At 44.4% G+C, this 13,433-nt stretch overlaps 1 protein-coding gene across 6 annotated transcripts in view; it reads right to left on the bottom strand.

The window, feature by feature from the left end:
• Positions 1 to 13,042, bottom strand: part of CCDC60 (coiled-coil domain containing 60) — a 184,764-nt gene extending 171,722 nt beyond the window's left edge. For all 6 annotated transcript variants that reach the window (XR_007406169.1, XR_004809380.2, XR_007406171.1 and 3 more), the window contains exon 1: positions 12,476 to 13,042. Coding sequence is in view for 2 of the 6 variants with exons in the window: in XM_035706330.2 (XP_035562223.1) it covers positions 12,476 to 12,559 (84 nt within the window). In the remaining 4 variants the exon portion in view is untranslated. The remainder of the gene's footprint in view (positions 1 to 12,475) is intronic.
• Between the last annotated feature and the right edge of the window lie 391 nt (positions 13,043 to 13,433).

Below are 13,433 nucleotides of genomic sequence, written 5' to 3'. Positions count from 1 at the left end.
TGGAATCATTTGGAAAGCTGCCAGAGAGGACTTCCCAAGGGCCAACAGAAGTGCCTACTGGAGAAAAGTGTGGAGGCCGAAAAAATTAAGGCCATTCCACTTTAAGTTCAGCGTTAGCACAAGTACAGCCATCCCAGGCCCCTGTGAATAAGAGCTGAACTTTACATTCCTTCAGTTACAGGAGCTTACAGCTTGACGTCCTAGAAAGCCCCCTATTAGAATGAGAACAGAGCCCAAGCCAGTGGCAGGAAGCCCTATATTAGAATAAGAACAGAGCTCAATGCCCTTGAAGGCCCCATATCAAAATGTAAACAGAACTTGAGGAATTCCTCCACCCCTTCTGGAGGTCCCCTAGACCAGCCCTTAAAACTAAGCTGAAACCCACCTCGGGGTCCAAGTCTCTGCTCCGCTGTGTCAGGTATACTTGGACCCAAGCTCGAGCTTGTAAATAAACCCTCATGTGTTTGCATCGGTGTCGGCTCCTTGGTGGTTTCCCGGATTCGCAATCTTGGGCACAAGAAAAAGAGCCAGCTTTAGACACCTGCGAGGCCCTAAAAGAATACAGATCTCTTATGGCAATACCGCTGAGAACTTATCTGTTCTCCCTATTGTCCCTTCCAGCCAACACAGAAAGCTAAAGGGAGCAGGGGCCCCTCTGTGGGTAAAGGAAGGGGCATGCCCCACACTGCCCTCCCTAGTGGCAGGTGGCCTGCAGCTGTCCTCCACAGGTAGGAGAGGAAGCACACTGTTCGCCCTGAAGGAAGGTTGAAATGTTGCTTAATATATTAATACCCAGAATCAATGCTTTTAATTTCTGAATCGTGACTGTACCTTGTGACTTGGAGAAACCACGAGGCTGGCTACCACCCAAGGGCAAGCAGAAAAGTCCTAGACACATCATCCATATGCTGGGGCCGCGAGAAAAGCTTCCCCTAGTGAAAATCGTTGAAGGGAACAGGGGAGGCAAAAAAATACATATATATATTTTTTAATTTGTGTTTTGATTAGATCCTGGGCTTCATGCAACAGAAAGGCTGCTTTTGTAATGCTGGTATTATAAAAGATGGGATGGAGGCTTCCCATCCATGCGATGGATGCGATTTTTGGCAATGGACTAGAGAGAAATGAGAGTCCTGTGCAATGCTTGCCAGCTGCCGACTTCAGGGACTTCTGGGGTGACTGGAGTATCCTTGAAACACCCCCTGAACTTTCACTTTGGCCAGTGAGGACAAGTTAGAAGTGAATGATCTATGAGATGTAGTCAGTATTTCTTCTACTTTCCCAAAGCCTATCCTAGTAGGGGGTTTTCCTTCCTCATGCTCCTCTTTCAAGAGTAGGGACATATTTGCCCTCTACCCTCAGAACTGGTCAGGCTTACTTTGCAAAGTAATATATACATAATGTTTAAGGATGGGAACTTTGCAGTCTGACCCAACTTGGGTTTGAAGGCCAGATGGGCCCCTAACTAGCTGTGGGACTCTGGTCAAGTTATCTCTCAGCCTCAGTTGGCTCACCTGCAAAATGGGATAACTAGTGCCCACCTCTTAGCATTGTCAAGTCGATGAAATTTGGTAATTCACATAAGAACTTGGCATGGCACATGGGAAGTACTCTACCAATAATATCAGTTATTGCTAGTATCATCATCACAACTATCTAATATACCACTTATTTAATTTTGAAACATCAGTGTCATTTTGAATCCCATGGTGCATACAAAAGCATACTTCACTTTGCTATCCCCAGGACAACTTTGAAAGAATGATGATTCATGAGACGATAGATTTCTTTCTCAATATGATACCATCTTTCATGACAAAAAAAAACCGGCATTACGCAAAAAATTGGCATTACACACAACAGAACATGGGGCAGTTGGGATGTACATAAACACCAAGAGTTGAAAGGGTATTAATCATAAATCAATCTCGGTTATTATTCTGGATCCAGTCTTTATGGACATTATCTTGAATCTTCACTAGATTTAATCACATTTGAGAAAATGCAGCATCAGAGAGGTGAAGCAGATAGCCTAAGGTCACAGAGCAGGTGGCAAACAGCAGCAGAACCAGAACTCAAAGCTTGGGTGATTCATGGATCTCATCCTAACACAATCACGCTAAGACATGAGTTTGTCTGGTCAGCCGAGGAAACTCAGAAATTGCCTTTTACTGAGATAATTTAAATTGCAAGCCCTGGAGCTGCAGGAAAGGAGGATAAGGAAGGTGATTTGTTGATTTGAGGTAGGGAGGGACAGGTGAGGAGGGCTAGTTAAGGCATCCGGGCTTCCTACGGTAGTTCCCATGGACCCTGCAGAGAATGTTCCCCAGGCCTGCCATTTTTCCATTCCATTTCCATCCTTACAAGGATGCCAGATTTGTAGCTCAAATTCCTTGGTACCTGTCAACAAGCTTGGCTTCCTGAGTTTTGAAAGGCCTCTTTTAAAAGGTCTAAAAATATCAAAGAAGCAATTTGATTAGTAGAAGATGGGATCAGCTAATAAGCAATAACAACACAGGCAAGTCATGTACTAATTGCCTTTTGGGCATTTTCTTCAAGAGCTCTCGGAAATGCAACATTTTCGTCCTGTTACTCTTTTGGCTGCCTTTCCCTGAATGCATAAAAATGATCAGCATGAGAGTCATCGTCTTTGGAAATGTCAGTATTTAAATGTTTTAATGCTTGATATTTGGGAGCCCGTGGCTTTGATCTCTAAGTGGGAATATGAAAAGATAGCATTTAATAAGCACTTACTATATAGTAAAGGGAATACTCATAGCCAGGGGCTTTTCTGAACATCATCTCATTGATGCTCCCAATAACCCTATAAAACAGGGACTGTTATAATTTTCCATATGTGGGACAAGAAAATTGAGGCATCAGAGCATAACTTGTCCAAGGTCACACACATAGCAAGTACTAGAATGGTATCCATGTTTGTGGAGCACCCAGCATATGCTGGGGAGGACCTGTGAACAAAATACTTATAGCCCTTGTCCAGATGGATTTACAGTTATCTGAGGGATGTGCTGCCTTAGTTGGTATCTGAAATTATCCTTGATCCTAGAAGAGATGCTAAAGAATATTGAACTTTGGGCAGCCCCGGTGGCTCAGTGGTTTAGCGCCACCTTCAGTCCAGGGCGTGATCCTGGAGACCTGGGATCCAGGCCCACATCAGGCTCCCTGTGTGGAGCCTGCTTCTCCCTCTGCCTGTGTCTCTACCTCTCTCTCTCTCTGTCTCTCATGAATGAATGAATGAAGGAATGAATGAGTGGATAAATAAATAAAATCTTAAAAAAAAAAGAATATTGAACTTCTATCCATTGCCAGGCATTGCACTAGTCTCTGGAGATAGAACTGTGAGCAAGGCATGGTCCTTTCCCTCAAAAAGCTCCAAATGGTGTGGTGGAACAAATAAACAGGCAGTTATGATGCAGAATATTTTTTTTGGTAGAAAATAAAAAATTCAGTGGGTCAGACCTTGGATTCAGACTGAATCCATTTAACTAGATATTTGCCCAAATTATTCAACCTAATTAAGCTGTTTACGATTATCAACATCTCAGACACATACACCCCAGAACCTCATTCCTCATTAGCTGGCCCTGTCTTCCATTCCATTTTATCTAGCAGGTCTTGGCAGCATATTGACCCAGGATCAAAATATGCCTTTCTTAGAAATGTGGCTTTAATTAGAAATGGCTTATAAATCTTCATTGAAGTGAGCATTATTTAGAAAGATGAGTCTAAGCCACATCCAGGGTTCCCCCCACTCCATCCTTAGCTGTGTTTCTCTTCCAGAAAAGCTCACTAGCATATTTTAGCAAGAGCTCAAGAAAATGCAAATGTCCTTGTCTGTGGTCACGGGCACAGTCACATTCTTGTTTGCATTGCCTACAGCTAAAATTGGCACTTTCCTTTTTCCTGCCAGATACTTCTGAATATATGCTTTAAAAATCGAACCAACAGATGCCCCATTTGGAGAGATATTTGTCTACTTACTGCCCACTGTTACTGCAGTAAACAGGCTTATCTTAAGGGCACTGGGTCTCTCCAGTTAATCAGTCCTGGGTTCAAATCCTAACTCCACCACCTTCTTATCTGGGTGTCTCGGGAAGTTACAAAATCTCTCCATACCTCACTTTCCTTCTCTCTGCAAATAGAGGTAATGATAACACCTGCCCATATCATGAGGGGTTATTTTAATAGTGTACACAAAGCACCTCATGCACAACAGATGCTCAGTAAATGACAGCCATTATTTGCTCCCTAGAGTCACATGGCAAGGAATGAACCCCAAAACTGTGAACTTAGATTTCCTTAGGTTCTGCAGATGAACATGAAGAAATCGAGAAAGGTTAAATGATTTGACTAGGTAGTGGGAGAGCTGGGATTGGAAGCCAGCCATCCCTGCCCAGAACTCTGGAAACTGTCCAGAGCTCTGGAAACATCTTGTCATGGAAAATCAGAGGAAAAAGGGCAGGGGATATTTTAGAAGGAGGAAGAAGATGGAGAGCACGACATACTCAAAAACCAGGCTGGCTTCTGAGGAGGGGCCAAGTAATGACAGATGAGGCAGGGAAGTTGGCAGGGACCCGATCCTGCAGAGCCTTTTAAACCTCATTAAAAACATTCATCTTCATTTTTGAGGGCATCGGAGGGCCATTTAATTGTTCTATTCAGGGTAATGACAATATCCTACTTGCACTGAAAGAGAATGGGTTGGAAGGTCAAATTGAAGGTAATGAGGGCAGTTGGGGCCAGTAGAATAGTCCAGGCTACAGACAGTGCTACCAGATAGTGACCTCGGGGAAGGAGGCAGTGTTGTGTAAAACACCTGCCCTGGGCAGCTGGTTGGACATAAGTGTTGATGGGGAGGGAAGGGTCAAAGAGGAAGTTTGGGTTTCTGCTTGAACAATTGGGTACACGATAGCATCATGTATTTAAGTTAGGGGAATGCCTCACCATCAACTGGAGCAATGGATTTGGGACTGTGGTAGTTCTCCACTGCCAGGTTCTCTACCAGGGATGATCTTGCCTCCTAGGGGACATTCAGCAAGATCTGAACACGGGTTTCATTGTCACAACTTGGGGAAGGATGTCACAACTGATGTCTAATGGACAGAGGTCAGAGATGCTGCTCAACATTCTCCAAAGCACAGGACAGCTCATTGGCCCAACATGTCAACAGTGCCAAGATCGAGAAACCCTGCTCTGCTGAAATGCAAAGACTTGAAAGAAATAACACATTGGACCTTTCTGATTATTGAAAGCTTTTCTGAGAACCCATGGAGTAAAATCCTCTCTAATGTAACAACCCCCTGGGATAGAAACCTGGGTAATTTTGTGTATGAAGCGGGAGAGTATGGAATGGTTTATCTACTGGAGCTCTGTGGGGCAGCATTTTGTCATTTTTCCAGGAAAGAACGTGCTCCTTGGGGGAGCGTGGTAGTCCTCTGCCTCCCCTCCCTCCTGTATTAGAAAATAAGTTTTAGCTTTGGTTCAATGTCTTGTATCACCTCAATCTCCACCTAGCCAACGTTGAGGATTCAGACCAGATGGCTTCACTGTGTATTTCTTCCCGTGACAGAACTTATTTCTACCTCTAAACTTCTATGTTTTTTGCTTTTCTTTTTGGTGCTTCTTATTTGCTGTCTTGATTCATGGATATTTCTGAATTTGTTATTCAATGGAATTGTGGGTGCCTTGAGAGAAGATGCCTGCCCCCCCCTCACTCGCAAAATCTGTCATGGTGGGTGTTAAATATATACCTCAGAAGGTGACCCTGCCCATGTCCCAGACTACTATGGGACATTATTCTCTGTCTTTTCTCTGTCCATTCTGTCATATTTCTCTGTCTATTCTAGAGCCCACCATGGACCCTCTGAAGCCCCGACATCGCTGAACCCATCCCAGGAACCATCCCAGCCGTATACCCTTCTCACTTTGTGAAATCCAGAAACCCCGAGGCACTTCCAGGCTTGCAAACTGGTGGCCAGACGTGGCTAATTTTCGAGTTATTAAATAAAACTACCGATTGCATAAATTCCAATTTAGGCAGAGATATACTCGATCAAAATTGAGCCCTCACAAGAAATTTTCTCAGCAGAGTTTGAACACAGGAATTCAGAAGGGAAAAATGCCACCATCTCATGAGAGAAGGTAAAATCCCATTACCAACAATTATGATTTTGCATTTAGCTGTCAGAAAGAGCTCTGAGAGAAATGTGTTGGTTTACTCAGTCCAAGAATGGTTTAATTGGCTTCTCTCATATTTTTGTGTGGGTGCTTACTCGCCACCAAACCCCACATGGATTCTGCAGCTTCTGAATTTCACAGCTTACAGCTGGGTATTTGGAGGGTAGGAGGATGCTGAAAGGGGGTTGGGGAGAGGGCTCCTTCCACAGTTGTGCAAGGGCTTGTCTAACTAACCAAGTTTCTTCAAGCTCCCTGCCCCCAAACGGTGGAACCAGATGGGGGTCATAGGAATAAAGATGGCGCACATTCTACTGTCTCCGCTCTCTCTCTTGTCCTATTATCCCTCTAAGGATATACTTTTTCAGAGTTTCCAGAAAGGTGTCTCATGTAACCACATGAGAAAAAAAAAACACGTCTTTTTTCACTTCTGTACCCCCAACACCTAGCGTCATGGTTGGCACATACAACTATTCATTGAAGGAATGAATGCTTCCACTGAGGGCCTACACCCTTTCCCTGGCCCCAGAGCCCCACTGTCACTGGGTTGCTTGGGACCCCTCAGTATCTGAGTTTTGGAGAAATCACTTGTGAGTCACATTAACTTCTGATTACTCCATCCAGTACCTATCTCCCATACTTTCATCTTTCCTTTTTCCTTGTTTTCCACACTCATGCTAGATACACCCTTTCCCAGGCTGTCTTGTAGTTAGAAAACGCAGGCAACACTATTCTGGCAAAATGAAACATAAGAGGAAATAGGTAAAGTTCCTGGAAAACCTTTGTTTGCCTCATAAAAGGGACAGACATAGCTCACACTCTCCACTTTCTCTTGGTGCTGGGATATGGGTGCCTGGAGCTGGGGCGGCCATTCTATGACCATAAGGGAAAAAGACCTGCCCATTCCTATATCAGCGAGCTTCTGAAATGATACCAGCAGGCACTCACCTCCAGATTTCTTATATGAGGAATATAAATTCATGTTTGTCTGTATCACTGCTTTTCAGTGTTTCTCTTACTTATAGCCAAAAAATGATCCTAATTGATACAGAGAGTTTTCCTTTTTTCTCACTTCCTCCTGGTTCTCCATGGGATTCAAACATGAGTTGATGGGACTGGGCAGAGAGTTAAATCCAAGAAACTCAAATTATGCTAGGGGCACCCCCTTTTCTACAACAAGGTTTTTAACTGGATCAAGCATTTCTGCCACCAGAATGAACTTTCTCCTGCAAGGCACCTCATCCTTCATGCCCATCTAGTCTTGACCCACTTCTTCCTTTCTACCCTTAAGCTGGGACTTGGCCTCACTAATGATGAGCCCCACTGTGGGACTTTGCAGTTAACACTCAGCCTCTTCCAGATTTCATATCGGGGCTCACACATTCTCAAAGTGGTGGGCAGTGACACTCTTGTCTTGTCGGAGAACAAGGAACACTAGTAATAATTACTGCCATCACTTAATGGGCTGGAGGTGGGAATGCTAAGTGTGTCCTGAGACTGTGCTCAGTATTTCACATGTGTTATTTTATTTAATCCTTCCAAAACATCGATGCAGTGGACCCTATTATAATTTGACCCATTTCACAGAACCTTCTACCAAAGACTGTCAGAGAGGGGATTTGAGGGCACCTTTGTATAACCTCAAAAGCAGAGCTCCTACCTCCTCACTAAGCTTAGATCACATCAACTACACTCTGATGTGTTTCTTCTACCACCCGACCACCTCCCTATGTGGAGCAGCTGCCTGTTTGCAGCCCAGACAAAGAGCTGGCTTCATTTTGTCCAGCATAGAGAAAGTGCCTATCCTTCTTCCTGTGTCGGGAGGTAATGAACATGCACCTTCCCCACAATTTATCATGAAGGGGAGCTCGCTGTCACATGGACCTGCAATTAGACACAGCAAGATTCACCAAGGCAGGCATTACCAGTCCAAAGCATCAGGGCAGAAAGAAAAACAACAAAACAAAGCAACTTGAATTCTGCAATTGTCTCTTGCAGTTAACAATGGAGCCAGAAGAATCCCTTGGAGAAAGAAAAGGACTGGCTGCTATTTCCCTGGCCTAAGTCATGAGTCGTATAAAAATGAAGGTGCAGCTGGCAGGATTCTTCAGAATTGAATCTCAAGTGGTCAGGAGAGCTTTTATTCTTTCCCGGCCCCCTCCACCCCCACCCCAGCATAATCAGTGATTCAGGGCAGGGGGCGTGGTGTCTGTGATTAGAGGCCGGAGAAATCACCCAGTGCTTAGCCCACTTCCAACAAAGACGGGTGGTAACTCACCACTTACCTCTTCAGGCCACAATTTCTCCTACCTGGATAAGGAGGAAAATCATTTTATGTTTGCAGCTAGAAATGTCTTATGCTAAGAGTCCAGGTTTCTCTTGTTGGGGGGGTGTCTCTTTCTAAAATACGTTATTTCTCCTTTTCTGATTCAAGGCAGCCTGACTCGGTGAACACTGGCTGGACTCCAGAGACCTCCTCTAGGCAGTTCTGTTCTCATCACAGGGGGCGGGGGAGCAGGATGCTCAGGCCAAGGTCTTCTCTATACCTGGGATTCTGTTTATTTTGCCCCTTCTTCCTTCCTAGCGGAGAACTAAACCCTGGGGCTCTTCCAGCCTCAGTCTACCCAGGTCCTAAAGGCAGTTAATAACAACAATCTGAGAGAGGATTAAGCAAAGCCATAATGGCTAACAGCGCATGGTATTTACTCTGTGCCAGGCTCTTTTCTAAGAGCTTTTTTACCCATATCAGTTCATCTAATCCCCATAACACCCTATGACAGGAGAGCACTTTTAGCTGTTTCATCTATTCTAAGATGCACGTTTCCTTTCCACATTTAGCATCTCTGAAACTGGGGCACATCTTATCATTGAAAGTAGGTTATAGTTTAATCAGTAGATTTTTTTTTTCTCAGTGGCACAAAAAAAGTATGATGCATCTTGAAATGGAAGACAGATTAGATAAAATGTGATATGCCCGTTTCACAGACATGGAAACTGAGGCTCAGGTAACTCATGTGCTTAAGGCCCTACAGCCTGGTAAGTAGCAAAGTTGGGGTTTGAACTCATGTGGTTTGCTGCAGAATCTTCTCTTTAAAACACTAAGCCTGGATATGAGCAGAGTGCTGAGTGTGATTCCTGGCTGTCTCAGGATCTGCCCAAATTTGGGACATGTCTTTTCTCTCTGGGTGTTTAATGACAGCAAAGTGGAAACTTCAGGCACCAAGAGACAGAGCCTGTCTAAAGGATTCCACAGCTTTATAGTTTTTGCCAAATGCCATTCCTGCATTTCCATTCTAAAACGTGGAGGGGGGTGGTGTGCTATGTGTGTCTCTTTTTTTAGCCCCTTTCAAGGAAGAAAATGTACAGTCCCTGGTAATCTGCACCCTCCCTGCTCCCCCTCCCTTCCCCATGGCTAATCCCATTAGCTTTCTCTTTTGGCTTCCTTGGGAAACAAAGGGAAAAGGAACTCCCTAAAAGATTAGGGAGCCCAATATTAGGGCGAGCTACAAGGTTTCCTCAACAAAAGACATTCAAGCAGAGGATTTGCATATATTATTCATGTTTTTAAAAACTACATGAAGGCATTGTGCAAGGCAGGGTGCCATTGCAACATTCCTTACGATGTAGCACCTTCCATCCTGTGAGAAGGAAAATGCCTAGCTTCGGAGAAATTCAGGACCCTTTTGGGGGTGTCATTACACTAGAGCACAGTGGATCTATAAGTCGGTGGTATTACCATGTAGCCCAATACACTTGGTATTACCAAGTGAGGCCATGTAGTGTGGCCTCACTTCCTCCTCTGAGAATCCAGCTCCTCCCTCAGTTACTCTTCAGTGGACACTTACCTGGCTGCCTGGCATTTGTTATTCTCTATGTGGCACACCCTGCCTCCAAATAATAGCTTTTAGCTATCTGAGGCCAGTGACTGCACTTACACCTTCTTTTTGTAACCCCCTGTTGTGCATGCTAATCTATCACTGCCTGATTTAGCATGGGAGGGCAGGAGCGCTTGATCCCTGGAGACAGACAGACCCAAGTTCAAATCCATTCCCTGCTGGCCAGTGCCCTTGGATAAGGGATCTCTTCTCCCTGGGCCTCCATCTATCTTGTGAGGAGGTAGCAGCTCATCCTGAAGTGTAGATGGCACTGAAAGCTCTAGGTCAAAATCTGGCAGGTGGTAAATACTCAAGATATGCCAACTATTACCATTGCTACAACAGTGCTGTAATTGTTACCAGTTTGACACCAGAAGGTGATCCTAATCTGTATGGATTTTCTTGTGGTTTGTCACTTTCTAGTTAGCCTTGTTTAGGTTAACCAATGCTTTACAGCGACTCTAAAAAGTTGCAATTTCTAAAAGCATGATAATTCAGATGTGAGCCAGTGACACCCTAGAGTCTTCATTATTTCCTAGAAAGTGGGGCAGGGGCAGCGGGATTTCAATGAAGCTTTCGTGTCTGAAGTCTTGGTTTATCCAAGTTCCCTGGAAACCTCTTTTCCTTTTCTTGACCTTCCTGAGTTCCACCAAACCTCTTCCCAAGTAAGACGTGGTCACCCTCTGTACCTTCCTCTACCTTCTTCGACTCTCTATCCCAAGATGGAAAACTCTATTGTGTATACCTGGGTATATGGTTTCTTTCCCTCCGCAGTTCTGACACACAGGTACACACACACATGCAGACAAGCCTGAGTTAGCTGTCCTCCTCTGAGTTCTCACAATACCCAATGATGCTTTTCACTTTGCGTTATAATGATCTATTTCTTATCCTTCACTTCCCATCCCAAATAAACACACTATAGATCATGAAATTTTTAAAGGCAAGTCCCATTCTTACAAGAGCAAATGTTTAGCATGTAACAGGGGTTCAATGAATGTTTGCCAAATGGAGGAAATAACCATGTAACTAAATTCTAGGGAGTGTTCGCTATGTGTCAAGAGAAGGCACAATGAGATCCCCCTTTGACAGATGGTAACACTGCAGCAGAGACATTCTGTAAATTGCCCAAGATCACAGGGCTGCTAAGGGGCAGATCCAGGATTCAAACCCAGGCTGTTTAGGTCCACTGTGCATGCTCTCACACTCCCTCTGCTTCTAAAAAGCCCACCTCGCTCCTCATTCTCTTCCCCTACTGCTAAGGAAGTTCGGTCCCAGAGGGGACTGCTCCAGATGGAACTCACTTCTGTGCAGCATTTTGAGATGAAAGGAGATACATGAAGACTGCATCTTGCAGAGTGAGCTCACTAAGAGAGCTGAACAATGAGGAGTGAGTACAGATGTGCTAATTCTTAGAAGGTAGAAGCTTAGGAACACTTTGGACTACCAGAGAAGCATGGGTGAGTTTTAAGCTCTCCATTGTGCACCAACTTCTCCCCAGGCCCTCCTTTCTGGGATAGAACTCTGAGCTGTAAGATATGCCACAGTGGGCCGGGGTTACCTGTGACCCTCTCTCCCACTCTTCACCTACCTTGGCCAATCAGAGGTGATATACAGGTGTGCGGATACAATAACAGACAGAACTAGCCTACCCAGTTATGATCATTTGAACACAGGAACTCTTGACTGTGGTCATTAAATACATATTAATGATTTTTCTCAAAAAAAGTCAGTAACAATAACAATATGTTATATCTCAGAAATCAATAACAATATTTTATATCACATATAACTTTATATCATATGTCATATATCACATAAACAGTATATAATTTTATATCACATGATAACACTATCAAGTGTTAGCATGGTGTTAACCAATTTCCACAGCTTCCTTAGTCCTAACATTGTTTCTGCCTAGTTGATGTCCTTGTTCTCACTTTGCAGACATGAGGTAATAAGGGCTCAGGGATGCACAGCGTCTTGTCTTATATCAATAGTTGGCGAGTAACAAAGTCAGACCTCAAAACCAAAAGTTTGACTCTGCAGTCTTTCCATAGAAAGAGGATGTGCCCATACCTCGAGCCCAGTGGATCTCTGAAAATAATTTCTGCAATGGCAAACCTACAATTCATCTTAATTTTTTTCTGATGTTCTACAGTGTCACTGCCGATTTATTCTATCATTTTGGAATTACTGGCTAATAGGATGGCCCAGCTCAGTGTTCTGGCTGGCGTTTTCATTCTTTACGAGAAACCAACCATTGATAGCAACAAGGATGTGTCTCGACAATTTAATTACACCATGACTCCTCTCTTCCCCTGTCCCTTGTTGGCCTGAAGGCTAATTTCTATTTCACTTGGTCTTGAAAACATGATTGGTTTCGGCAGATAGGGGAGGCCTACCTGGGTTAGATGTTCTGAGGCATAAAAGGGGGCCGCTCCGTTGGGTATACTGTGCATCTTCTTGATGGGTGGTATCTTGGTCATCTTGGAAATCTCTCAGGCAGAACCTGGGCCCCCCCAAAGAGGGTTTTTCCCCCAGAATCTTCTACTTCAGCAGCCACTGGTGAAAAAGCCTCTAGCAATTTCTTCCTGATTCCCAAAGCCAATTACACAGACTCCAAAGAGGCTCTGACCCAGGAGTAAAGAAAGCAAGTCATCTGGGTTTCCCACAAACAGGATAAGGAAGTCCAGAAGGGGTGGAATCAAGCAAGCCCGGAATTACTCACGTTTTTTAGAAAGCTACAAACTTTCAGGAGCTTCCCCCCTCTTTGGAAGGTGTTATCTTTCTCTAATATAAACAAAAATAAAACATGAACTAAAAAAATAAAAAGCCACCGACAAAATCTGAAGAAGGCCCACCGAGGGGCCACCAGACCCCTACCCTAAGGTGTCCCGGACATGAGGCTCAAGTTTTCCTACTGCTAGGGAGAAAAAGCTGGCTAACTGCCAGACAGGAGCCAACGCAGTTGCTTGGCAACGAGACGCTGTGGAGGGCTTCCTCATTGGCTGGGATTGGTGGGGGCGGGGTCGCGAAGTCCCGGGAGCAGCGGGGATGGTGGCTGGGAGCTGGCAATCACCAGGGAGCCACACTCTCCAAACTCCGGTTTCTCCTCTTACACCTGAGGACCTTGACCTTTTCTCTCCACCTAACTACAAGCAACTCCTTCCTTCCAAACTCTGCTCTGTCCTGCTACTAACCTGCTAGTGATTTCTTGTGCCTTAGGTTGGTAGTGCAATTACTTTAACTTGAGATGCATATTTCTTCTCTTTCCACACGACAAACTCTTATGCATACTTCAAAGCCCCCATATATATGTATGTGTATATATATACACACACACACATATACATGTATACA

Source organism: Canis lupus, chromosome 26 (genome assembly GCF_003254725.2).
Source record: "Canis lupus dingo isolate Sandy chromosome 26, ASM325472v2, whole genome shotgun sequence".
Classification (NCBI taxonomy): Eukaryota; Metazoa; Chordata; class Mammalia; order Carnivora; family Canidae; genus Canis; species Canis lupus.
Note: the sequence above shows the minus strand (reverse complement) of the source record. Positions and strands in the feature narration are given on the sequence as shown.